This window comes from Osmia bicornis, chromosome 1 (assembly GCF_907164935.1).
Source record: "Osmia bicornis bicornis chromosome 1, iOsmBic2.1, whole genome shotgun sequence".
Classification (NCBI taxonomy): Eukaryota; Metazoa; Arthropoda; class Insecta; order Hymenoptera; family Megachilidae; genus Osmia; species Osmia bicornis.
In genome coordinates this window covers 3,899,284-3,927,221 of record NC_060216.1, presented here as the reverse complement: position 1 = coordinate 3,927,221, position 27,938 = coordinate 3,899,284, and the positions used below count along the sequence as shown (strand labels likewise).

The window sequence follows — 27,938 nt, the reverse complement described above, 5'->3', positions numbered from 1 at the left end:
ATGTTTCAATAGATTTGAAACTATAAAGGAAGTTGAGCAGCATGAAAACAAAATGAAAGAGTTAAACGAAGATTTATCAAAGCTTACGGACAAAATAAAAGAAGTTCATAAGGATAAGGAACAGAAGAGTAAAGTAATTGCAGAAAAGAGTAAAAAATGGGATAATTTACAGAAGAAAAGGGATGATGTTATGGTTAAATTTGATAAAATACGAAAACATGACGAATCACTTCATGCAGAATTAGTGGAGACAAATAAAAGGCGAAAGGCTAATATAGCAACTTTAAAAAATGTAAGATTTAATATTTTCATTTTTGCCAAATACAATATTGTCTTTTATTGTGTCTTACAATGGAAGGCCTCCCAAAATAATACTCCGATTTTAATGAAACTTAACCTGATGATAGAAATTTCAAATTTTCAAATTTCCAAAGAGCGACACAAAAAGTCATTTTTTTTTGGTTTCATAATTTTAGTATAGACCTTTGTACCAGATAATTGCTTAATCATAAGACATCAGTCATAACAAATTTTCAAATTGAACCAATAATCAATTATTCATCTAAGAACGTGACTAGTTATGATCTTAGGTGGAAAGTTACGATTTAAGAGTTGCGATATTTAAATCTACGAAAAGCATATTTTAAATTTTCATTAGAGGCTCACATAAAAGAAGTTAAAAAATTGCTATTCACTATTTTTTCTTGTGATTTTGACAAATTGTAATTTTTTAAAACGATCAAAGCACATATTTTAGTAAATCATTTTATAGTTTTTTAAAAAACCTCAAGTCATTTGGTCCAATTTTAATTAAGGTATTCTGTTTTAAACAGTGTCCACTTATTTTTGTCCTCAATTATATATATTCTATCAATTAGAATATACAACTTTCGAAAATTAATTTCATAATTTTTTACATTATGGACTACAGTTTTATGAAAGAACATTTTTTTTATATACATACAGCTATATTGAATTTGCCATTCTGAATTTTGAAAATGTAAGTTTAAATTCGTTTTAAGCAGTTAACAAAACTCCTGAGAACATTTTTTAAAATTCTAGGACTGACTAAAGTCTGTATATTGAAGCGTATGGGCTGACGCATTAATAAATGTTGACTTTTTTGGTCTGTCATATCACAGAAACTAATTATTGTTTCATCTTGAATTTAGTGCAAAATTACAGTTCCAAAATTGTGAAACCAAAACGAGGCGAAAAATGTTTGGGACACTTTAGAAATATATAACTTCATATAAAAATTTGGGAATTTCAAATTTTCAGATTTTCAAATTGGAAATGTCCCCTGTAACACTTTACTTGCATTAAATTGTATAGTTACCATGTGTTCTTACTGATGTCATAAAAATTAAAAACTTACGGCTATAACATATACAGAGTGTCCAAAAAATACTATGCAATCCGAGAACCTACCTCGTGAAAATAGAATCAAAAATTCTTTTACCATTTTGCAATCTGCGGCCTATTTTTCGAGGTATAAGCAACAAAATTGAAACAATCGAGTCGTTAATTAAACATTGAGGTCCATCAAAAGACAAGGACGTATTTAAGAATTTAAAAATTAAGAAATCTGCAAGTTCGGAAAATGGAAATTTCTATATATTTACATGTCTACATTTTCAACTTTCCAAATTTCAAAAATTTCTAATTTGCAAATTTGATATTTCCGCGCTTCTGATTACTGACTTATTGCTGTCTTAGATAATAATTTGATATTTCTTATAGGAGAAATCAAAGTTGGAAGAGCTGAGTAAAGTACCAGAAAAAAGTATCAGAGACATCGAGGAATGTAAGGGAGTCATTGAAAATCATGAGAAAAACAAAAAGAAGGAAGAAGCAGTACTAGAAACTTTGATGATTGAATTGCGCAAGAAAACTGAACCATTATTGAATGACCGTTCTCAACTTGAAAAGCAGTTGATTTCTTTAAGGAAAGATGTTGATCAAGCACAAGCAGCTTTTAATATTGCTCAGTCTGAATTAGAGCTATATACCTCAGTAGAATTTACTGAAAAGAACAAATTAGAAAAATTAAAGAATTCCTTGAAATCTACAACAGAGAATTTAAAGGAGAAGAAAGAACAGTTGCAAAGTTTACAAAATGATATTCCAGCTTGCGAACGCGATTTAGAGAAAGCACAAAAAGAATTGAGAACAGTAGAAGATAATGAAATTAAAATAACTTCTGAATTAAGAAGGATGAGAATTTCTTTTGAGGAACAAAAGTCTGCGATGCAAGCAAATACATCAAGAAACAAGGTTATCAGTAGTTTAATGCGAGAGAAAAGAGAAGGCAGAATTCCTGGTGTTTTTGGAAGATTGGTAAGCTAATTAAAACAAATTTTAGATAAATAAATTTAATATATTGTGTTGTATATGGGCGATTGTTTAAAAATATAGATTTCTATGTCTTGGGAGTTTTAATGTTCTTAAGAACATAAAACATGCTCAAATGGTTTTTAAAATAATATAATTTATTAATGTGAAGATACTCTGGCTTATCAAAAACCTAAATTTTTCATTGATCTTAGATAAATCACATTTAAACGTTGAAATTATCATTTTCGTGGCATGTCTATTACCAAAGTCTATACAAGGTGTCCCGAAACTCACATAACTTCCGGAAATAGGGGTTGCTGGGGTGATTCTGAACAATTTATCCTTTACCAAAATGTTGGTTGAAGCTTCGTTTTTGAGTTATTAAAGAAAAACACTGGCCAATCAGAATGCGCGCTGAACCACGAGAGCGTTTGATTTCAACCGCGCTCGTGGTCGTGAACAAACGCATTGACACAGCATGAGTATCAACGGAAGCGTGCGATAAATGTTACATCCTCTTAAATTAAAAACAATGTGGAATTATTAGTTGCTCGTGAGCAACAAATAAAATAATGAATCGTTCATGTAGAATGAATAAATCAAATTGATCCAGTACTTTCATTCGATGTTCGATATGGAAGAAAAAAATACTTTGTAATCACTTTTGAAGAAAAAAAAAAATGAGAAAAACGAATACACGTTTTGGAAATCAATATTACGTATCTCTATTGGCCATTAAAAAGTGAGTCAAACACGTGTGAATACAAATCGACTTTTTCTCAATTTTTCAACTGGATGACTTCAGTGATTTTCTTTATGATCTTCGCAGTCGCCATTTTAAAACTGAAAAACACTGTAAAAAAAATTTCTAGTTTTGGTCTACTTGTTTATCAAATAATAATTTGAATATCTATAAAATTAAAGAGATGGCACCGAAATCAAAACTGAAGCTCCTTTTGGGCCACCCTATATATGAATTGGTAAAGGAAGATTCAGACTTTTGAGAAGCCAGAATATCTTATAATTATAACGAGCGTACAAGGTCCCTTATTAGCGTAGACGTGTGACTTTGGAGACTACCTCTCAGGGTCGAAGTGTCGCGCTATGGTCCGGTTGTCGGATCGCAGGCTTGCATGGTTTTACACGAAAAGAACCACGAGTCGCCAAGTGGTATCAAGTGTATCGTGTGGCATGAAAAGTCAGTGTTGTCCATTTGGGCTCTTCGCGACGTATGCGGATTGTCGAACTTGAACTAGAGGTCACGCGGAGAAATTCCAAACATGCAATTAATTCATGAGTACAGAGAAAAGGATGAATGGTATTTGAAGTGTTTGCAGCAGAGTTAGTAGAAAAAAAACAGTTGAACGTAAGAAAATAAGAAGTATTTATAAAACGGTCAAGCAGAGTTCTGCCGTACAATGCAGGAGTCGGTATTGTTTCTTTTTTGTTGTTGCTCGTTTTTTTATATTAGGTAGAGCCTGTGGTTGGTAATGATGGTTAGCGAAGAATCTCCTGGAGTTTCTTTCCCTTATACTCTGACTGGTCTGAGAGTGTTTTTTTTCGTGATGTTGACTGGATGAATTCCAACCGCATGTGATGAGGCAGGGGAAAAGTTTCTAAAAACCTGCAACATGAACAAAAGAGTAGTATGGTTGCTTATACGAATTTGCGTGATAGGGGAGAGGGAGCTTAAGGCGTGTGCTTTGCCTTGATGCCTGCTTAGGCCATCATGATTAGTAATCTGATTTTAAGCGGGTATGGAATGTTGGTTTGTTAAAAATCTGAGGTGGCTGCGACCAGGGGGTTGGCATGGTCATGGGTTTGGTAATTCTTAACAAACTGTTTGATGGTTGTAGTTATTTGCGGTATTTTAGCAAGTCGGTGGAGTTCCATTGTAGGGTAGTCTGTGGGGTGGTTGAGGATGATTTTAAGAGCTTCGTTTTGAAGTCTCTGTAGGGTTTGAATATGTGTTATTGTTGCGTCAGACCAAACCTGGGCTCCGTACAGAGGAGTACAGGTCGGATGCAAGTAGAGTATAGGTGAAGCTCTAGCTTGGTGGGGAGTTCGGATGTCGGTCCTATGAAAAGTCTGGTTGCGTCAATGGCGGCCAGAGCCTTTTTCCTTCTATTGAGGATGACAGGTTGCCAGGTGATTTTGGAGTCAAGCACAGTGTCTAAGTATGTGAGCTGGTTGTTCCATAGTATAGTGGTACTATTCACAGTGACTGTGGGGAATCCAGCTCGTGTGCGTTTGTTTCTTCTATAGAACAATATGGCTCGGATCTTAGCTATAATAAGGGTTAGTTTCCAGCTTTGGAAAAACTGATGGAGAAGTCGCAAACGCTAGCTATACTTTAGGCACAAGGAGTTGTAGGTTCCAGGAGGAGGCCAGCACGGCAGTATTGTCAGTAAAGAGTGCTAGGGAAGCGTTGTTGGTTGTGGGGAAGTCGTTGATGAAGATGAGGAATGGGAGGGGTTTGAACACCGATATTTGAGGTACTTCAGCTAGTATGGCGACAGGTTCCAAGGTGTCAGCTCTTATTTGGATATAGAATTTAAGATTTGATAGGTAGTTGTGCGGGGGGGGATTGAAGTATGATAAGTTATGCTATGTCCATTGTGCCAAATGGAGTCAAATCCTTTGTGGAGGTCTGGGGATACATTGCAGTTGGTCTGTTGACGTTTAAATTGTGGGTGTGGTACTGAATCAGTTACTGAATTATGGAATGTTTTTTACGAAAACCGAATTGTTGATCGATGATAATGTTGCTAGTTTGGGTGTGTTCTAGAAGTATGAAGTATGTTATAATTTCGAAGATTTTTGATAGCATGGGAGGTAGACTAATCAGCCTGTGGTTGGCAGGGTCGTGGTGAACTTTACCGGGTTTAGGGTTTGGGACTGTTTTAGCTATTTTCCATTGGGTTGAGAAGTAGCACTGCAGAAATGAGGATTTGATTATATAATAGTGTAGGAAATAAGCATTAGCTTAGAATTTATTAAAAGATTTTATTAAAATCTTAGTTAAATTGTTAAACACGTAAAATGTTGATAACACAATATCGCCGCTCGCAACACCACTCGTAGTTCTCCCTCGGTTGATGAACCTCTCGCTATGATTCGCAAAAACTCTGCCCTCCGGCCGGAAAACCTATTGTCTAGGATCACCCTCTCTTACATACATTGCACCCCGTTTCGCCCCACTCGACACTCAAACCTTAGCCTAAACAGTCACTCGCATTCGCTCAGCTCTAAGCACTCGTCATTCGTACCATGCACCCGTCCCACTCATGCGACCATTCAGCTCACACACACACACACTACAATAGATTTGAAGAATTACTTTGTGTAAGGCGTTTTTGGGAAGAGGAGAGATTTTATCGTGACCACTCGTTTTGTTGGGTCAAAAGTTTTTAATAATTCTGAGGTGATATAAATTTGGTTAGGTTGGGGAAGGCAGTTGGGTTTCTGTGCTCACAAGGGGAGTGCACGAGTGTGGAAATCGCTTTTGGAATGGCACTAGGTGGAAGTTGTAGTATACATGTAGGGTTACAAAACCCTAATGGGGTTCTTCAGAATGGGCCTTGGTTTTTGAGATATTTTAATGTAAAGTTTCTGACGTATCTGGTATGTCATGTAGGTAAATTTTGTTCACAAGACAGTTCCGTGGGTAAAGCGGTGGAGCGCTAACCTACTAGCGAGACGGCTGGGGTTCGAATCCAAATTTCTAGATGATATTTTTTTTTCTTTTTTTTTGTTGTGAAAGTATACTTCCATATATTATGTATTATATAATATACGTTATCCATTATTTTACATAAATTTTAAAATTGCAAATGCACTTATAACATAACATTTTCTTATTCTAATCCCATCTTTCGAATACCCTTACCGGTAGGTGTGATCCTTATCCTATTTTATCTGCTTGACAAATGCAACTTTTGGTGTGAAACATTCGCACAGGCAAATATTTCCACAATACAAAAATATAAAAGCACCAGCGAAAGATAGGATTAGAATAAGAAAATGTTATAAGTGCATTTGCAATTTTTAAATTTATGTAAAATAATGTATAACGTATACTATATAATATGTATAATATGGAAGTATACTTTCACAACAAAAATTAGTAAAAAAAAAATAATCCACAAGTTTGGATACGAACCCAAGCCGTCTCACTAGTAGGCTAGCACTTTACCACTTTAACCACAAAACCATCTTCTAAACAAGATTTACCTACATGTAATACCAGATTCGTGAGAATACCTGAAACTTTACATTAAAATATCTCAAAAACGAAGGCCCATTCTGAATAACCCCATTAGGGTTTGTAACCCTACATGTATACTACAACTTCCACCTAGTGCCATTCCAAAAGCGATTTCTACACCCGTGCACTCCCCTTGTCAGTTAGATAAAATTTTTCCAAGGTTGCGTTCACTGTATTTTGGAGGGGGGAGGTGATAAGATAGATCTGGCCGTGGGACAGTGGGTCAAAATCATAAAATAGGTGGACAAAATTCATACCTCTCGTAATTATGCAGCATTTATTACAAAGAGAACAGTATTAGCGCTTTTTTAACACGTAGAATCTGATTTTGATGTTATATTTTTTTTACTACATAGAATACTACCTTTATGAAGGTAGCCTTATAAAGAGTTTTCTACCCTATAAAATTGAAATTTTTAATTAGACGTTTTTTCACTTTTATCTAGTTTATTAATAACTATCTACTGATTGAGTTAAATAATTCCTGATTGCAAGCTTTATAATATGTAAATACATATACATATATATTTTCCAGTGCATTAAGTTTTATTTTGTTAGTTGAAAATTATAATCTAGAGGGTTTAGTTGAAGAACAGATTAAAATAATTAATAAAATGATTGATAAACAATATTTGTTAACTAAATACGGAGCGCAACCAATATTTAAAAATAAATAATATTAATAATTAACCAATAATGTTGATATTTAGATATTTATAAATATTTATAAAATAGAAACAATGGTTAGAATGATATTAATAATTAATAATGTTTATAATTTGATATTTAAATATTAATAATTGATAAATAAGACATATAACTAAATACTTATAAATAATATACTATATTATAATGCTTATAATTTAATATTTATATTGAATAAACAGTATTCATAATTAGGTATCCATAAATAATATTAAACTTTATCTTAACTATAATCTAAATAGTTATTATTACTATCGTTTGGTTGGTCGGAAATTAGGTCTGTCGTTTGATCGCTCAAAAGAACATAAATATCTCTAGTAATATGTGATTTTTTGTCGGGAAGTGGTCTGAAGTTTGATATATAACATGAAATCAATAGATTGTGGAGGATGTCAGTGTTCGTATCTGCTCTTGATGTTTTACGGGAGAATCCTTCTCTAAATCTTTTTATTTCTTTATGACGGGGTTCTTGAACCTCTTCCGATAATTGACTAATTGGAAGTAATAGTGAAGATATGACTGTCGGTCCGTGTATCAATATTTTATGAATGGTGTCTGGCATGGGATACCAGTCATAAAGACGAACGTACAATTCAGCTGTTATATTTCATTATAACAGCGATTTTTCATTTTTCATTGTAACAGCGATAATCGCGATTTTCATCTAAGAACATAACTAGTCACGTTTTTAGATGAAAAGTCACGATTTTTTAAAATTTTAATTACTTATGACTTTTAAATGCCTTGACCGATCTCGATGAAATTTTCAGCATACACATAACTTATTTGAATTTACGAAAGATATATTTTAAATTTTCATTATAGATTCATACAAAAAAGTTAAAAAATTACCTTTCACTATTTCTTTTCACGATTTCAACAAATTGTAATTTTTTGAAACGACAAAAGCACATATCTTAGTAAAATAATTTATGTAGCTTCACGAAAAACCTCAAGTCATTTGGTCCAATTTTAAAAAGAGTATTCTGTTTTAAAGAGTGTCCGATGACTTATGGACGGCAGTGTATGTATTGGGAGTATGAGAGTTTGTTACCTACAAAGGTTCCAGTCTGTATATGGGGTGGTCTGCGTTATGGAGAGAGAAGCTATTTGTTGGATAACTAGGGTTATGGATATGTCGTCAGAGCTGAGGTCAAGGGTGATTCTACAGTTATGAAAACCATGCGTGTTCGTTAGGAAGATGTCTAAAGTCGGGAGTTGTCGGTTAGGAACTATGCGAATGTGGAAGATTAATTTGCATGGGGCCTGTTCACAGTGGTTTGGGGGGAAGCACCGTTAGCGTTTCGTCTAAAGTGGTTCCAAAGCTGATGCCTGGCATTGAGATCTGCTCCTATAAGGAATGGGGGTCGATGAGAGATGAGTTTGTTGAAGTGATTAGCTGTGAGCTTGGTGTTAGGAGAACAGTAAGCAGCTACAAAGGTGAGAGAGGGTGAGTGAAATTTGATAGATACGGCTTTCAGCAAGTCGGTGTCAGAAAGGGGATAGGGGGAAAAGATGGCCACTGCTCCTCTGGCGGAAGAGGTAGGACTGTCGCGTCTTACTACGTTGTAGTTTTGTATTGTGGGATTTAACGATGGTGAGGCGGAAGCGAATGCTGGTCGGATTTGAATTAAGTGAAGATTATATTTGTATAAATAGTTACAATTCGAACCGGCTAGATTATGAATAACTAAACTACGACAAAATTACGACTAAGCGACTAAACTACGACAAATTACGACTAAACAACTAACAAGGAAGGTTAGGGAACCCGGAAATTCCAAAAATTATGAAACTTCGCATACAAGTACAGTAAGTCATCCGTAATACGACCCTGTTTTCCGTTGGTGCCATAATTCGGTTTTAAAGGGTGAAATTACCCCTTGAAAAAAATTCGGAACTTTCTTTTTTGTGGAATATCTTAAAAACGGTGAGAGATATGAAAAAAAAAGTTTAAACAAAAGTTGCACAGTTCTGTTGTGTTTACAAAATGGCGTCAAGAAAATTTTTGAAAAGTGCATAATTTTTTAGTTACCCCTCCCCCCCAACATTTTCTTGACGCCATTTTGTAAACACAACAGAACTGTGCAACATTTGTTTAAACTTTTTTTTCATATCTCTCACCGTTTTTAAGATATTCCACAAAAAAGAAAGTTCCGAATTTCTTTCAAGGGGTAATTTCACCCTTTAAAACCGAATTATGGCACCAACGGAAAACAGGGTCGTATTACGGATGACTTACTGTACTTGTATGCGAAGTTTCATAATTTTTGGAATTTCCGGGTTCCCTAACCTTCCTTGTAAGCTGCGACAAAACTGCGATTAAACGACTAAAACACGAACAATACATCAAGACTGACCCGTTCGTAAGGTCCTCGACCCCCGATTTTCGACGGGGGGGGGGGGGGGGGGGGGCAGAAAAACCCTTTTCACTTCACGACCTAGGAGAGGAAGCGCGTTGCAATCCCCGCTTCGTCAGCTCTGCAGGCCCTCGACGCGTCACCATGACCCTATCGTAAATTATCTTAACCTAAACTAAACGTATTCGTATGACTAACAAGGGAACATCGGGGACTGATAAACTCTGATTTTGATGAAACTTTGCATAAATATTTATTAGACCTGTTTATGAAGATAACTATAATTCGTTGGTGCCCGTTTTTCACTTTGCGGGAGATATCAACCCTTTTATCCGGACCGCCATTTCTATATACATGCTTATAAATCGTAAACAACAAAAGATACCAAAAAATAGTTGAAACAAAAGTTATACCGTTTCTTGAGGTCTATAAAGCTGCGTGTAAATTTTTTTTTTAAATCATCCTTTTTGCAAAATTGAATTCCCCCTCTCCCTCTGTTTTGAAAAACTTTACTTTTTTTTTCAATCAATAAAAGCGCCTATTTATTATGAACTCAACAATGTATTATAGTGTACAGTTGTGTTAATTATTCCGATGGAATTTTTGATTTAAGTTTTTTGATCTGTCTGTATTGACCGCTAACTCAACTTATACTTGCAACGTTGATAAGATCTTTGATAAGAACCATTTTTCCATTCGTTTTACATGTCATTTTCATAATTGCAAGATTAATTTCATCATCATATGGCGAAGTACATTTATTTTGTAGATTTTCTACAATATACAGAGTACTTTCGATGTAGTAGTACAATTGAAAAGACGGTTAATCTACATTTTCAGCTTATTTTTATATGTAGATTAACCGTCTTTTCAATTGTACTATTACACTGCAAGTACTCTGTATATTGTAGAAAATCTACAAAATAAATGTACTTCATCATATGATGATGAAATTAATCTTGTAATTATGAAAATGATGCGTAAAACGAATGGAAAAATGGTTCTTATCAAAAATCTTATCAACGTTGCAAGTATAAGTTAAGTTAGCGGTCAATACAGACAGATCAAAAATCTTAAATCAAAAATTTCATTGGAATAATTAAAACAACTGTACACTATAATACATCGTTGAGTTCATAATAAATAGGCGCTTTTATTGATTGAGCAAAAAGGAAAGTTTTTCAAAACAGAGGGAGAGGGGGAATTCAATTTTGCATAAAGGATGATTTAAAAAAAAAATTTACACGCAGCTTTATAGACCTCAAGAAACGGTATAACTTTTATTTCAACTATTTTTTTATATCTTTTGTTGTTTACGATTTATAAGCACGTATATAGAAATGGCGGTCCGAATAAAAGGGTTGATATCTCCCTCAAAGTGAAAAACGGGCTGCAACGAATTACAGTTATGTTCATAAACAGGTCTAATAAATATTTATGCAAAGTTTCATCAAAATCGGTGTGTATCAGTCCCCGATGTTCCCTTGTAAGCTTAACACTAGAAATCATCCACTATTCTACAGTAGTCATAGGAATCTGTCCGGGGTAAGCCATGTTTCCTGGATGGCTGCCCCACCTTGTTGTTATTGATGAGAAATGATTCAAGTTCGAGGATTTTGTTAGATATGGAATTGGCGTTCCATGTCATGAAATTTCCTATTTTTAGTGTAATGGTTCATTATCTAAAGAGAGTATGTGGAGTTTTAGATACTGCTTCGAACTTTTCTATGGGATTGGTGGTAGTAGATAACTTGGTATTAATCGAAGAGTTCGGAAATCTCGTACCAGAGGTTGGAGAATTCCTGTATTTCGATTAACTGGGGAGTTAAGGTAGTGGGTAAAGTTGAGGGTTTAGATGGGGGAAATTTTAGGGTTTCGCCATAGAGTTTGCCCTGGGTAGAGGATTTCGTGAGTATGGATGGTAAGGTAGAGGGAGGGAAGTGATGGTGAAGGGTTGGTGAAGTTCGAGCGTCGAATCGAGAGAGGTTATGGGAATAGTCCACGTGCTGGTGGTTCCTTTTCGGAAAGATAGAAGAGGAGCCTGGAACACAGAGAGTAGTTCGCTGTTTGGTTCCCATGGCAATCAGTAAAGGTGGGAGGAGTTTCAATGATTTTGGTGCAATCTTTGGTAGGGTGTTCGTTTCCGTATTTGACACATTTAAGGGTTTTATTACAATTGGCAGACGAGTGGCCAAAAGTTTGGCAGCGATAAAATTGAGAATATGGCAATTTACTATTAAACTTCTCCCAATAAACTATACAGTAAAAGAGGAATCCTAATTTTCTTACTTGGGAGAGAGATGTACCCGGCATGAAGGTGATTTTGTAGATTGTGAAATTATTGTTGAATTTAATAGGGGTGCAATTGGTTGCTTGGAGTTCATCAAGATGGCATCGGGAGTGAGGTTAGGGAGACCTTTAAGGACCGTGGTTAAGGATTTTTCAGATGATAGTGAATAAGTGTGGAATTATAAATTGGCATTTAAGAAGGCTATATTGACCATAATAGAAGGTTCGAGATCCAGGAATTGGACACGCACTTGATTTCCTAAGAACTTGAGCTGGAGTCTGTCACTCACTATGGAGTGGAAGTTACGGCTAAAGGATATTAGTTCGGTTGCTGCCAGTTTGATATAGAGCGGAGGTGGTCGGGAGCCCTTTGGATAGTTTTGATTTTGAATAGAATTTTTTTATTGTAAGGATAATGAGGTTCAGTTTTGAGACGGTCCGGGGACTGGATCCGGGGAATGTCGTGAGATTGGTTTGATTAACGTCGATTTTGAGTTTCTTATTAGGGGAAGACATGATCGTGGTGAATTTGGTCGACTCACTTTGCCCTAGGTTGCATGGGCTGTTAGCACGTGCGTGGTTTTCACTGGATGGGTCCGGCAGGAAGTGAGGTGCATTTGCTGCTATTGAGGCTCCTCGTCTGGGGGTTTCCGGAGAAAGGGGCAGGGTGGTGATAAACGCGATACATTTTGATGGCATGTTTCCTGGTGTAGTTATGTCCTTTTCGAACTCCAGTTGGCCGCCTGGTGTTTGGTTGTATAGGTTAGGTGTGGCGGAGGTAGAGTGCGTTCACCCACAGAGTACCCACGACTGAATCGTCGACTGTTAATGTAATTGAATGGCACAGAGTGCCAGAGAGAATATCGTTGACTGCGGGACTGAATTGACAGAGAGTGAAGTAAAGTGACACAGAGTTCACTTTATAACTAAAGTAAAGTGTTCACAGAATGCGTCACAGAGTGCAGTTCCAAAATGTGGCTTTTACTCTGCTCGTTCGTCAAAATTATATACTTCTTGTACCCGATGGCGGATCATGGAGAAATTGTGTTATACATACAACTCCTTTGTCTGACACGATGCTTCGTACCAAGGTGCACTGAATTCGAGTTCCTCCAAATCGGTTGGGGCGCTACATAATTTATAAATTATATTACTTTAAAAACCATTTGGTCATGTTTAATGCTGTTAAGAACATTAAAACTCACAAAACATAGAAAATCTATGTTCTTTGACAACCACCCATATCTATGTATAATCACTGAAGTAACTAGGAATTTCTCTTTGTCGGAACTAGATTCCTTAGTTTTACTCGCGATGTAAGGATATAATGTGCACTCTTACGCACGTTTCCTAAAATTCTTTATATTGGATTGTCAACCAATAAGGTAGTTGCATAAAAAACCGCTAAATTTAAAATATAAAGTAATGAAGGGCAGAACACACGAATACGCTCCGTTCGTGTACGATGAGTTGCATTGAACTTGTCGCAGTGAAGTTGGCTACAAATTCACTAACGCATTCACGCTGCGTCGGTGAGGGAATGCGTGGCCAACTTCACTAACGCATTCACGCAGCGTCGGTGAGCCAATGGCGAGATCGGTTCACCGACGCTGCGGCGTGAATGTGTTAGTGAAGTTGGCCACGCATTCACTCACCAATGCGGCATAAATGCGTTAGTGAATTTGTAGCCAACTTCACTGCGACAAGTTCAATGCAACTCAGTGTACACCGAGTCCCATCGAAGTTGTCGCAGTGATGTTGGCTACAAATTCACTGACGAATTCACGCCGCGTCGGTGAGTGAATGCGTGGCCAACTTCACTGCGACAACTTCGATGGGACTCAGTGTACACTCAGTCCCATCGAAGTTGTCGCAGTGAAGTTGGCTACACATTCAGTAACACATTCACGCCGCGTCGTCGATGAGCCGCTGAGCGAGGGGCACGCGGAGGGGGGACTGCATATGTTAATAAATAGAATACTAGTGTATCGACATTGTCGTCGGTAAGTGACATAGCGATCTACCTATAAGGCCGAAACCTACTTATGAGGTCGAATGTGAAATGGACTGTCGCGAAAAATGATAAAGATGCGAAAAATCGATTTTCACGTCTTCTTGCTTTCTTATACGTCAAAGTATGTTCTTTACAATGAGAACAACCAGAATTTTATATTATAAATAAACGTTAAAAATCGATTTATCGCATCGATATTATTTTTCGCGACAGTCATAAGAAGATCGCTATGTCACTTACCGACCAAAATGTCGATACACTAGTATTCTATTTATTAACATAGGCAGTCCTCCCTCCGCGTGCACCTCGCCAATCGTCTCACCGACGCGGCGTGAATGTGTCAGTAAATCTGGAGCCAACTTCACTGCGACAAGTTCATTGCAACTCATGATCAGTGTATGTACATACATATTGTACTTAAATCGTTCACTCTTCTTGAGTGAATTTGCCAATAAAAATAGAATCAGAATTAGAATTTTTTATGTTTGTAATTTTGAAATTTTCAAACTTCCCAATTTTGGAATTTAAAAATTTCTGAATCATCAAATTTTGGAGTTATACAATTTTTAAATTCATCCTACAGCTACCTAGTAACATCAACGTATACAACGTATACTATCTTAAATAACAATATTATTACATTTTCTCAAATAAACCTTTTAATATATTCAATTATGTTATATTAATATACATCTTCATTTTAATCATATATTTTGCATACTTGCATACTTGTTAGATACACAAATTAATTAATTCATTTTTTTTCTTTCCATTGTAGATTTATTTTTAAAAAGTCATGGTCATTTCAGCTATTCGAATAATTAATAATTTCGCGCTATTTATTAGTAACATTTTGAATCTACGAAACTGCGGGGAAGTTTGAAATAATGTTAAAGGCACCGAATTAATTTGTATATTTTATACTAATTGGTAACGTACGTAGTATTTCGACAGAATATAGTATATAAATATTTTATTTCACTGATTATCAAGTTACTCTAGCATTTCTCAAAATTCAGATATCCTGTACTCTTTCTTAAATTTTCATCATTAACAAGTACCCTCTTATCAGGATAATAGTAATAAATAAAAATAAAGAAGTATATTTCATTATAAATATTTTATTAAAATTTAAAGATACATGTAAATGAAATCAAATACATATAATAAATTTTTAATAGAGCAAAATTTATGATTTAAAAAATAGTAATCAAAAAGTAGTAATTATAAGAAAAGTAATTATATAAATTACACTGTCCAACAGCGAATTTGTGTTCCGATCTTCACTAGGTGATTCTTATAGTGCTTTGCACGCTGACTACAAATCTGCAAACCGTTTTGCTCCTATACGTACAGTTTTTGAGAAATTTGATTTTGAAAGAAAAACATATTTTTCAGATTTAAACAAATTTTCTGACGTAATTATAAAAGATATTGAAATTCTATTTACACTGAAAGATTCTGTAGACTTTCCTGAATACAACGATACCTATCTTTAATACATTATAAATGTTTAAGTATATTTAAACGATCATTGAACGCGGATGGACACCGAATTGGCACCAATTTTTTAGAATATTTTTCAATTTATCTGAAAAAGTAGAGGTCCAGCGTAAAATCGAATTATACCACGCGATAGAGCAGATTTTTATCTTGAAAAACTACCCAGAGAAAGTTGCAGCATCTATTTTTTTATCAAGCCAGAAAGCGTAATAGCTTCGCGGGACACGAAGTACCGACAGTGGCGCTCCGCGTCAGGACTTAAGGCAACAGCATTTGGCGGGACGCCGAGGAACCGTCCTGACGCGGAGCGCCACTGTCGGTACTTCGTGTCCCGCGAAGCTATTACGCTTTCTGGCTTGATAAAAAAATAGATGCTGCAACTTTCTCTGGGTAGTTTTTCAAGATAAAAATTTGCTCTATCGCGTGGTATAATTCGATTTTACGCTGGACCTCTACTTTTTCAGATAAATTGAAAAATATCCTAAAAAATTGGTGCCAAATCGGGGTCCCTCCGCGTTCAATGATTGTTTAAACATACTTAAACATTTATAATGTATTAAAGGTAGGTATCGTTGTATACAGGAAAGTCTACAGAATCTTTCAGTGTAAATAGAATTTCAATATCTTTTATAATTACGTCAGAAAATTTGTATAAATCTGAAAAATATGTTTTTTTTTTCAAAATCAAATTTCTCAAAAACTGTACGTATAGGAACAAAACGGTTTGCAGATTTGTAATCAGCGTGCAAAGCACTATAAGAATCACCTAGTGGAGATCGGAACACAAAAAAAAAGTTAAAATTTGTTGGACAGTGTTATTAGTATTAGCATGATATAATTAAAATTTATAGACTCGTAGTGTATAGTAGCGAGTATGGTAGGTTTTTCTAGGAAAAATGGCGCTCTAGGAGAAAAAGGTCCCGCCACTCGCGTGTAAAATATTATAATTAACGCTTAACTGGTAAGCTGGAATTTGATATACTCCAATTATTGTATTTATCCAACTAATTATTGGATCAAAATATAAGTATTCAGAAAAAGCAAATACATAAATAATAAATAAACTTTATAAGAACAAAATGTTCTATAAAAGAAAGTTAAACACACATTTGGTTGCCGTTTGTTTAAAACTTTTGTTGTATCTGAAAAACCACCTCTTTAGTTAACCCACGTGTATCATACGAAAGAATGAAAAATATGCCCTTATAACCAACTTTTTTGAATATACATTTGCAGTGTGAATGTGCGTATACATATGTATAATACGCACGACTATATACAACATATGTGTGATGAAGGGTTAATATTTTTCTAAACTTCAAAAATTTTCATTTTTGAGATTTTTAAATTTTTTAAATTGATTTTTGAAATTTTCAAATCTTAGATAGATAGATACATAGCTTTATTTCTTGCCTTTCGGCTTTGAAAGGGAGTTTGGCACGTGAGTGCGCCTACAATATTTTATAAGATATGTACATTAATTTTAATACAATAACGTCCGTGAGCTTCAGATCTTCTGTCCCTGGCCTATCTCCTTCCTTCTTCGAATTATTTCCCTCATCCATTTTCTCCCCTGCTCTTGACCCTGCAAAATATTCCACCTTATTAAATCATTATCCCTTTATACTTCCCTACATTCTTCTAACAAGTGTTCTATTGTCTCCTCTCCTAATCCACACATTCTACAGACGTTGTCCTCTTTGTTTTTCCAGTATCTGTTGCCACTTTCTTCATTCCCGCATCTGAACCTTGCAATCATTGATTGGTCCCTTCCTTTGTATTCTGCTTGCAAATAGTAAGCTCGGTTTTCCTCCCTTATCCCTCTGTATTTTCTGTTATACCTTCCTATTACTATTCTGTCATAAAATGATTGGCACTGCTCCGCTCTGTCTAACTGTGGTAGATTTTCTGCTAGCGTCAGGTCTCCCGTGCATCTAGCTTTGACATCCTTTATTTCTATTCCTTTCTCTTCGTAGTATTGTCTTCTCTGTTCTTCCCATTTCGATCTTTTCTTCTCGCATTTTGTATCTACCTCTTTCCAGCATTCTAGTATTATCTTGTTAATTCCTTTCGTCCTTGGTTTTTCTTCGTATCTCACTGCTCTCCTGCCTGCTTCTATTCTTATTTTGTCCTCCTTTGTTTCATCCATTACTATATATGTTAGTGTATTGAAGTCCAATCATAATACCCATTTTATGTACTTTGTATGTAGTTTTTCAAGTCTCTCCGATTCGCTCCGTCCCCATATCTCTGCTGCATACATCATAACGCTTTTCACCAAACTTCTGTAGATCTCCATCCTTCTTTCAAAGTTGTTTTTGAATCTCCTTTTTCCTATTCCCCATGTTTGCTTCATCACTATCATCGCCTTTTTCGCTGTTTCTCTCCAGTGCATCTCCGTTTCTCCATTTTTCTGGAAGTGATACCCTAGGTATTTGAAGTCTTATTTCTTCTAATTCTTCTTCTCCCCATTTCTATATCTCCTTTTTCTTCTGACTTCTTCCTTTCTTGAAAATTATTATCTTCGACTTTCCAGCGTTTAGCATTAACTCTCTTCTTTCAAAGTATCTTTTCATTCTGTTTATCATTTCCTTTAAATCCTGCGGATGTTTTGCTAATAGTACGATGTCATCTGCGTATGACAGTGACCAAAACTTCTCTTTTCCGATCACCATTCCTCCTGCTTGTCCTTCTCTCAATTTCTCTTCAAGGTCCGCCGTGTATAACGAGAATAAGGTAGGGCTTAGTGGTCATCCTTGCCTTAATCCTTTCGTTGTCCAAAACTTTTCAGATACTTTCCCATTAACTCTTATCCTATTCTCTGTTTCTTTGTAAATTTCGTTAATTCTCGTTCTTAGAGTGTTACTTATTCCTTTTTCCTCCATAACCTTGCTCAGTTTTTCTCTGTTTACTTTATCGAAAGCCGCTGTTAGATCTGCAAAGAAAGCATATAGTTTTCTTCCTTTTTCTTTGATTTCTCTGTTTACCACATAGTTCAGAATAAAAATGTTCATTGTGCTTCTTCCTTTTCTGAAGCCTGCTTGCGTCTCTGTTTTCAAATCTTAATACATTGAAATTTAATTTGTATATTATATTTTATAATTTTATAACATTTGATAATTAAAAATTATATTGATAGTAATATTTTCAAGCTTAGAATTTTGGGAATTATTATTTTCTGATTAGTTACTCATACGTTATAGGGTTTTATAGCGAGTGGTGGAGTTCCCCTTTCCTACATCGCCATTTTTCTTAGAGAAACCTATCATGCTCGGTATTATATGTTCGTATACGAAGTTGAACGAGGATTCACGAATGGTCTCCAGCGAATTTTGAAACTGTTCAAGTTATCACATTAACTATAATTTATTGAGAAATATACACATGTTTGAAATAATTCTTCTTTTCTTTTCCAATAATGATTCCATGAGTTACTGATTCTCAAATTAAGAATGATTGCACGTGTACTATACATTGAAGAACACTGGATTAATTGTATCAGACACTGTAATGGTATCAAATTATATCTTATTTTTGTATGTGCAGGGTGATCTGGGTGCTATAGATGCAAAGTATGATGTAGCAATTTCAACAGCATGTGGTCCATTAGACAATATAGTAGTAGATACTGTAGATACTGCCCAAAAATGTATAACATTTCTACGTCAGAATGATATAGGGCGAGCAACCTTTATTCCTTTAGAAAAACAGCAACATTTACTACCAAGATGTAAGCAAAAAATACAAACTCCTGAAAATGTTTCAAGATTGTTTGACCTGATACGAATTGACGATGAGAGAATATTACCCGCATTTTACTACAGTCTGCAAGATACATTAGTAGCAAATGATTTAGACGAGGCAACGCGAATTGCGTATGGCCGGCAGCGTTTCAGAGTAGTTACGCTAAAAGGCGAATTAATAGAATTATCTGGAACGATGAGTGGGGGCGGAAGGTCAGCCATGAAAGGCAGAATGGGGCAGAAACTAGTGAGGAACGAACTATCCTCTGTTGACATTGAAAGGTTGCAAACAGATTTAAACAAAGCCAACGAGAAGTGCAATGAGCTTAGAGCTAGATCTCAGGTTTTAGAAAACCAGATTCATACTCTAAATGTAAATTTAAGGAATATGAAGGTCAGTGAAGGAAAGTTGGAGATTGAAGTAAAAGCGCTTGAGGAACAGAAACCATCATTATTAACGCAGATCAAAATTCAGGAAAAGAAGGTTAAGGATTCAGTATCGAACCCTAAAAAAGTTGCGGAGTTACAGAAAGCGATGGAGGTTACTAAAAAGCATTTCGAAAAGGTGAAAGAAAATTCAAACACTCTTGAGAGAGAAGTAAAAAGTATCAATACCAAAATAGAAGAATTATCAGGTGTCAGGGTGAAAAATCAGCAGAAAAAGATAGCTGATTTAAATAAATTAATTGATACGACTAAAGGCGAAATCTGTAGATTACAAGTCGCGATTAAAACTGCGGAGAGAAATGTAAAGAAGCTTGAGCAGCGAATAGAGAGTTTAGAGAATGATGTGCATACCTCTGAACAAAGATTGCGTGAGATTGAAAAAGAAAAACAGGAATTAGAAAAACAAGGAAAAGAGTATTTGAAAGAACTCGATGAATTTACAGAGCAGTTGGCAGAAAGAGATGAATTTACGTCATCCCTCAAAGAAGAATTAAACGTTTTACAAACCACAGAAAATAAAATGAAAGCAGTTAAAATAGATTTGGATCAAAAATTAAAAGAATGCAAGAGTGTGATCAAAGAGTTAATGCAAAGAATTCCAGATTTAACAAGAAGAATATCTGCATTAAAACTTCAAGCAATACCTGGGGAAAGTCTGGAAGAATTAAAAGAATTGACAGAGAAAGAATTTGATGAAACAGATGAGAAAGTTATTTCGAATAATTTACACAGAATGAAGAAGAGGTTGCCCACAGAAATTCCAAATATGCAATTAATTCATGAGTACATAGAAAAGGATGAATTGTATTTGAAGCGTGCAGCAGAGTTAGAAAAAATAACAGCTGAGCGTAACAGGATAAGAGATATTTATGAAACAGCCAGACGGCGTAGAATTGAAGAGTTCCTTGCAGGTTTTTCTGTTATTACAGACAAGTTAAAGGAAATGTATCAAATGATTACATTAGGAGGTGATGCAGAATTGGAATTGGTTGATTCATTGGATCCATTTAGTGAAGGAATTGCTTTCAGCGTAAGACCACCTAAAAAGTCTTGGAAAAATATTTGTAATCTCAGTGGAGGAGAAAAAACCTTGAGTTCTTTAGCTCTTGTGTTTGCACTGCATCATTATAAGCCAACGCCTTTGTATTTTATGGACGAAATAGATGCTGCATTGGATTTCAAGAATGTTTCAATCGTTGGAAATTATATAAAAGAAAGGACAAAGAATGCACAGTTTATTGTTATATCTTTACGATCAAATATGTTTGAGTTGGCTGATTTCCTTGTTGGTATATATAAAACTTACAATATTACAAAGAGCGTAACTGTTGATCTACAAAAATATTACGAAAAGAATGGAATTGCTCCTCCAACGCAAATTACTTCTAAAAGTAATCCATCGCAGATGCAAAAATTCTCTGTGCATAGTCAACAAAGTAAGTCTGGCTGTACAACACAGAGTACAAATAATGTACAAACTATAGATAAAATTCAGGAAACAATTGAAAATAATTCGCTTAGGTAAGTTAAATGAACTTCTTAAAATAAGTGTATTTAATTTATGAAATTTTTAAATTATTAATTAATTAATCTTTCGTTGTATTTTGAAAAGAAATATAGTTTTAAACAAAAAGTATTATTCTATTCTAGAAATTTATTTAAAAGGTTATATGATATCGAAAAATTTTAACATTATATAAAGAAAAATTTATAATTACAAATGTTTAAATGATATTAAAATCTTATAGTATATTATTTCATGTAGCAAGAAGTTTGCAACAATATTAGGTGAACTTGTAGAAGAGCTACCCCCCTCCGATTTCTATAATTTTTAAATATGTTGTAAAATATGACAACATAAGCTCCTTTTTTTCTCTAAGCTATGTATATGTCGGACTCTATTAGTTTGCGAGATATTTCCGAAAGAATATTGTTACAATTCAGCTAATTCTGGCTATATGTATACGCACGCGGCCGTGTGTGCGCCGGCTCGCTTGCCTACCGTTTCTATAAAGCTGGGTACAGACGAACGCGCCGCGGCTTTCAACACGCATTCGTCATCAGTTCATTGTTTTCGGTACCTGGGCTCGAACGCGGCAAACCCGAAGAAAAGATCGACAGAAATTGGTTTGTTGCGCGGCATTACAGTATTGCCGCGTTGCGCTCGTTTGTGCCCAGCTTAAACAGCACCATTTGGTCGGGGTCCTAGTTATGCTTAAATTACAACATGTGACTCGCGTGGCCGGTCTAAAGGCGATCGGAATTTTAGAGTAACCTTTTTTTTCGTGGGGGAAATCTTCTATAAGACACCCCCAGCCCCCTGGGGAGGGGCCGGGGGTAGTGTAGGATTCTTACCTGCTAAAACCCCCACGGTGGCCTGCACTGGGCTTGAGGGAGGGCCCCGGGATCTCTGACGAACACTCCGGGACCCCCTCACCCTTAGCGCGTTTGCGCCCCATCTCGGGGGTGGGTCTAACCTTTGCCAACTCCGCCGACGCCGAAGGCCACGCCCGACGCTAGCTACTCCTTGGGCCGCGTACAATGGGGACCAAGGCCCCAGCCCCGACCACCTGTGGCCCAGCGGCTCGACCTTGGAGCCGCCTATCTGCAATGGGGTCGAGGGGCCTCCCCCGACGGCGTCTCCTCCTTCAGAGCAATGACCTCCTTCTGTGAAGACCTCCAGTGATCCTCGCCGGCGAGAGATCCACTCCTAACTCGCACTGTAGGGCGTGACGGGCCCGCGCGAACACTGGACAATGCTCCAGTGTGTGTTGCGCGGAGACCCGCCTCGCCCCGCAGTGGTGGCATACAGCCGTCGCCTCGCGACCGATCTGGCGCAGGAAGTCACCGAAGCAACCGTGCCCGGTGAGTACCTACGTGGTCCGGTAGGTGATCCTCCCGAAGTTACGGTCCCGCCATTCTTTGATGACCGGCCAGGGTAACCTAACCTAACCTAACTTAGACATACATAAATAACAGAAAAAATAAAATACCGCTAACGGCAGACAATCTTGTTGTGTACAATAAATAATACCAATGTTGACGGAATATAATCTTTTTCGTTACTTATATGTCTAGAGTAGGTTAGGTTAAATTATATTAATATTCCTGCCGCGTTTAGCTGGCCACGCAAGTTCAATGTCAAAATTATTGAAATTAATAGTTAACTTTGATTTTAAGTTAACCCGTTTTATGGAAGGTAGCTGGACCATGTGGTGCTGTTGATAGAAACAGTAGATAAGTGAGGGTCGCTTGCCGATGCACACACAGCCGCGGACGTATATGTATGTACATACAGGCGAAATTTAATGTAGTAGTACAGTAAAAGCTGGATATATGCACGGATGATTGGTTGGATACAGGATTGCCTCGTAATAAGCAACACGCTCGGGTCTGGCCAGTTGCTTATTACGGATCAGGTATGCTATTCGGCTCGACTTTGTTCTCGAAACGGGTCGATAGAGAACACGAGAAATGAGTGAGAGATCCGAAGTAGTGGCAAATCATAAAGTGATCGGTCGAGCTAGGATGTTATTTTTTTTTTGAACAAGGATAGAATATAGCATGCCCTCTCACACTCGCACTATTTCGCTTATTTCGAGGCAAATATACTAGACTGAGAAAGCATTATATATATTCCATCATCCTTCTTCTACTAATCGATGTCACTGCTCAGTCGAGCGTGACAATTTATTACATAAAACATCGGCTTCTCGCATTCACGGACCTCTCACTCATTTCTCGGACCTCACACTTTGCGGGCGGCATTAAACGAAAAGGTAGGGATAGAGATTTGCTTATTTCGAGCCGGAAAACTGTTGCTTATTACGGATCAGTACTGTATATGCAACATCGTTATCCCCTCCACTCGGGGGATTCCCCTAAGCGAACCTAGATGCTCGACGAGGAAGCCGTGTAATACGATCCGAACCGTTATATCGGTGTGACTAATACTAATTCAACGATAAAACTTTTTTATTTTTAACTTTTTCTTAATGAAACTTTTACTAACGCATTTGTGAGATTTTTCTGATTAAAATGATACCAAACACGATATAGTTTGAATTATATTCATTTATTCATTTATTTATTCAGAATATGTTGCTGAAGTATTGACTGCAAATTAGGTGCTTTATAATGTTACGAACAGCCCGTGATTTCCATGAAACCGGACAGTTTCTTCCTATTGAAAATTAATGTAATTTACAAGCTAACAGTAATAACAGAATGATAATAGAATAAACAACAGAATTGACACCTCGGCTACATATGTATAAGGCAGGCCGTACACCAAAGATGCATCAAACACGCAACATGCAACATGCGACGTAATATAAATGTTACATATTGCTAAATTGCGTAAATCAGTACAGCAAATTAATCCTGAAAAATTTAAACAATTTTATTTGCGCGGTATTTACCTTACGTCGCATGTTGCATGTTTGATGCATCTTTGGTGTACGGCCTGCCTGAATGATGTGTACGAACGTAGAATAGGTATCGCGGCTGAATACAAACGATGTGTACGGATGCAGAATCGACACCTGGACTAGATATATGCAACATTAAATGCCCAGAATCGACACCTCGGCTGGATATATGCAACGTTTGAAAGCAGAATCGACACTGCGGCTGGTTTTTATTTCCAGCCCTCCTTTGCTTTTCGCTAACTTTTAACATCAATTTTAGCAAGTAATTATAATTGAAACTATATGTATCGTGTTTGGTACCATTTTAAAGGGGGACATACAATTGAAAGCTAGAAATTTGCAAGCTTTTGCGGAAATTTTTTGGGCAGAAAGAAATAGTGGTACATTTTTGAAACTTTGGCATTTATTAATACCTATATTAAGGTACAAAATCATATTTTTTTTAATCTTTAATTTTTCAAAATGGTGGTTTTATTAATACGATAGTCCAACAGGTCCGCGCGGGAGGTGGAAATCGGCGTGACGTGTAGCGCCCGTTATATCCTTCTTAAACATTGGAGACAGAAAGAACTTATTACTCATACCCTTAGTTTCTAATTGTACCTAAATACAAATTGAAAAGTTGAGAATTGGAAGATTTATATGCGTTTGGAAATAATAGTAAATTTTTACAGGTTTTCTTGTGTACTTTTTAAATATTTTTTGCAATAACAAAGTACTTTTTACAAAAACAATTAGGTTTAGCGACAAGGTAATAGTGTTATGAAGCTGTGATAAAAATTTCAGAAAGATCGGTTAAATAATTTTTGAGTTACATTTCCCGCCAATGTAAAAAATCATGTTTCGAGAAAAACGCGTTTAAAGTTTTGCTTGGCCTCAGCAATGCTCAAGAGGCGTGTCACGATCGGAGGCTATAGCTTCAAAAATAGTTCGAATTTCTTTTTCAAATTTTGGGATGATATTCTTGACATATTGAACTAACAATTTATGCAAAAAAAAAAAAAAATGCATTTTTTGAAAGTTCTAATTGTATGTCCCCCCTTAATCAGAAAAATCTCACCAATGCGCTAGTAAAAATTTCATTTAAAAAAAGTCAAAAATAAAAAAGTTTTATGATTGAATTAGCATTAGTCACACCGATACGTTTCGGCTCTTTCTTTTGATCATTGGATCTCTCTCTTTCCTCCACTGTCTGTCCCTTCGTAACGTTCTTGCTTGGCTGGTCGTCGCGAGTAACCCGAGATTCGACCCAATATTTGTTGCACATTAGATATGTAGTATACATTTAATAACAATATCATTATTACTATATCTACATTGGATGTAATGTAATATACTGATCCATTCCCACAGATCAAAAGCTTTTACTGTACTCATAGATTTTCGCGAATATTTTGTAAACTAATCAAGTCCGATATATAACTTAGAGGAAAAAAGTTGCTTAAAATTACGAATTTTACAACATATTTAAAAATCATCGAAATCAGAGGGGGAGTAGGTTTGGTAATTATTGAAATTACGGTCGGCACCTCCGATTTCGATGATTTTTAAATATGTTATAGAAATCAACATTTTTAACAACTTTTTCCGGTACATACAACCGCCGTTCGGCCTTAGTTTTCAAGATATTTTCGAAAAACTGTCGAAACTAACACATTGAATTCTACCTGTCGTAACTAATACATTGAATTCTACCTGTCTTATGCGTCCGTGTTACACCTAACGTGTTAGTGTGCGATCGCCGGTTTTCTACTGTTTTTGTAGGCAGCAGCACGACGACCGATACCAATGTATATACAAGGTGTCCAACTACTACGTCGGCAACCGGATGATTGACAAGGTGATCCTAAACAACTTTTTCCTTTGTCAAAATGTTGATTAAGGCTTCGTTTTCGAGTTATTACCAAAACTCACTGGCCAATCAAAGCGCGCTTTTAGCGCGGACCGAACTACGAGAGTGTTGGGTTTGCTCTGCGTTCAAGCCGTGGTCGTGCTCCCGTGGTTCGGTCCGCGCTAAAGGCACGCTCTGATTGGCTAGTGTTTTTTGTTAATAACTCGAAAACGAAGCCTTAATCAACATTTTGCCTGCAGAAACAGTAGACAAGCAGCGATCCCGTACTAATGCGTATGTTGTCACAGACACACACGGATGGACAGAATTCAATGTGTTAGTTTCGACAGTTTTTCGAAAATATCTCGAAAATTAAGGCCGAGTGGCGGTTATATGTATAGGAAAAAGTTGTTCAAAATGTCTAATTTTACAACATATTTAAATTTCATTAAAATCGGTGAGGTGTAACCTAATCTCAATAATTACCTTTCTTTTTATTGCAATTACTGTACATAGAAACGTTGTTTATGAAATTGTATAAAGAACAAAATTTATACTAATAAATTTTAATGTAATTATAAAAATCATTAAGCATAACATAATTTGATGTATATTTTCTTTTTCAGATTGCCTGAATTAGGTTTATGTGCAACACCAGAAAGACCTGTTTCTAAGAATGAATCTACTAAAGATAGTACAAGTTTAACTGATAAGGACATTTCTAAACAACCTGCGAGAAAAAAACGTAAAATCTAAGATATAACATAAGTGTACACCGTGAGTTACATCGAATCTGTCGCGACGTGTGACATACATATTCACGCTGGAGAGCCGATTGGCGACTGCAGCCAATTGACTGCCAGCGTGAATATGTGTTAAAGTCACACGTTGCGACAGAATCAACGCAACTCAGTGTACATGTATGTATATATGTATATTAATATTCGAATATGAATATTTTTATCAGCTGGTTCAAGGTTCTGCAATGTTGAGCAAGTCCCTCCTCAATATTTTTACTGTGTAATGATAATTATTTTTACAAAAAAACCTTAATGTATATAAAAATTGTGAATAATTTAATATTAAAATATTAAACAATATAAAACAGTTATTATTGTAAGAATAATATATCAGGATCCACGAATGTACAAATGTTTCTTTCTTTTTTCTCAGTTGAAGTGTGTGTTAAACACTTATTTTTGAACTAAATTATTATCTTTTATTAAGATGATCTATCGTCATATTATACATATAAAAAGATATTAATTACATGATTTCTTAACACGTTCCGTGCCGCGTGTGGCGTATACGACCACCGCTGAACTTTCCGTTCAGGCCGCTTGCAGTTCTCATTGAAAAGCGAATTTTTTAAAAATTTATAGTAGAGTCAAATATAGGCATCTTATTGCTTTGTTGTTTAATGCATATTAAAATCTACATCCTTTTCTTGCTAATTATGATTTTGTACGGTTATTTTGTTACAAATTGTAAAGCGTACGTTCGTCTAAAGACTTATTTAATCGTAAAAGTTTGGGTCGTATACGCCCCACGCGGCCTGAACGGGAAGTCTTCAAAAAACGGTCCGGCATGGAACTTGTTAAAAAACATTAAATTAAATTTTATTTACTGTTTTTCTTTGAAATAATTGGGAATTGTGGTAAACGTAGAAACAAATTAAACCAAAGTAAGCATTGTTGACATTTTTACAACTGCTGATTCAAATTTGCATTATTTATGATCCTCTTGTTGGTTGCCACTAATATGAGCGTGTCAGTTACTACGTATCGCAATATTTGAATGATCCAGATACCATCACGACGAAATCCCGATATCACGTGATTGAACATTTCAAATTTCAAATCTGAATTTTAGATTTTGAGCATGCAATATCACGTGATTGGATATTTAATGCGGAGGCATGTGATATCGCATTCTTGATTTTCAGCCAAGGGGGCCCTCGAAGAGTTAGTAGCCTCAGGCCCCAAAAATCATAAATCGATCCTGTCTATAAT

General features: G+C 36.0%; 1 protein-coding gene across 1 annotated transcript in view; it reads left to right on the top strand.

Moving 5' to 3' along the window:
* LOC114881186 (structural maintenance of chromosomes protein 4) overlaps window positions 1-27,024 on the top strand; it is a 29,781-nt gene extending 2,757 nt beyond the window's left edge. The window contains exons 6-9 of the mRNA XM_029197890.2: window positions 13-292; window positions 1,744-2,340; window positions 19,022-21,186; window positions 26,553-27,024. Of these exons, the coding sequence (XP_029053723.2) occupies window positions 13-292; window positions 1,744-2,340; window positions 19,022-21,186; window positions 26,553-26,682 (3,172 nt within the window). The 3' untranslated portion in view covers window positions 26,683-27,024. The remainder of the gene's footprint in view (window positions 1-12; window positions 293-1,743; window positions 2,341-19,021; window positions 21,187-26,552) is intronic.
* The last annotated feature ends 914 nt before the right edge of the window (window positions 27,025-27,938 follow it).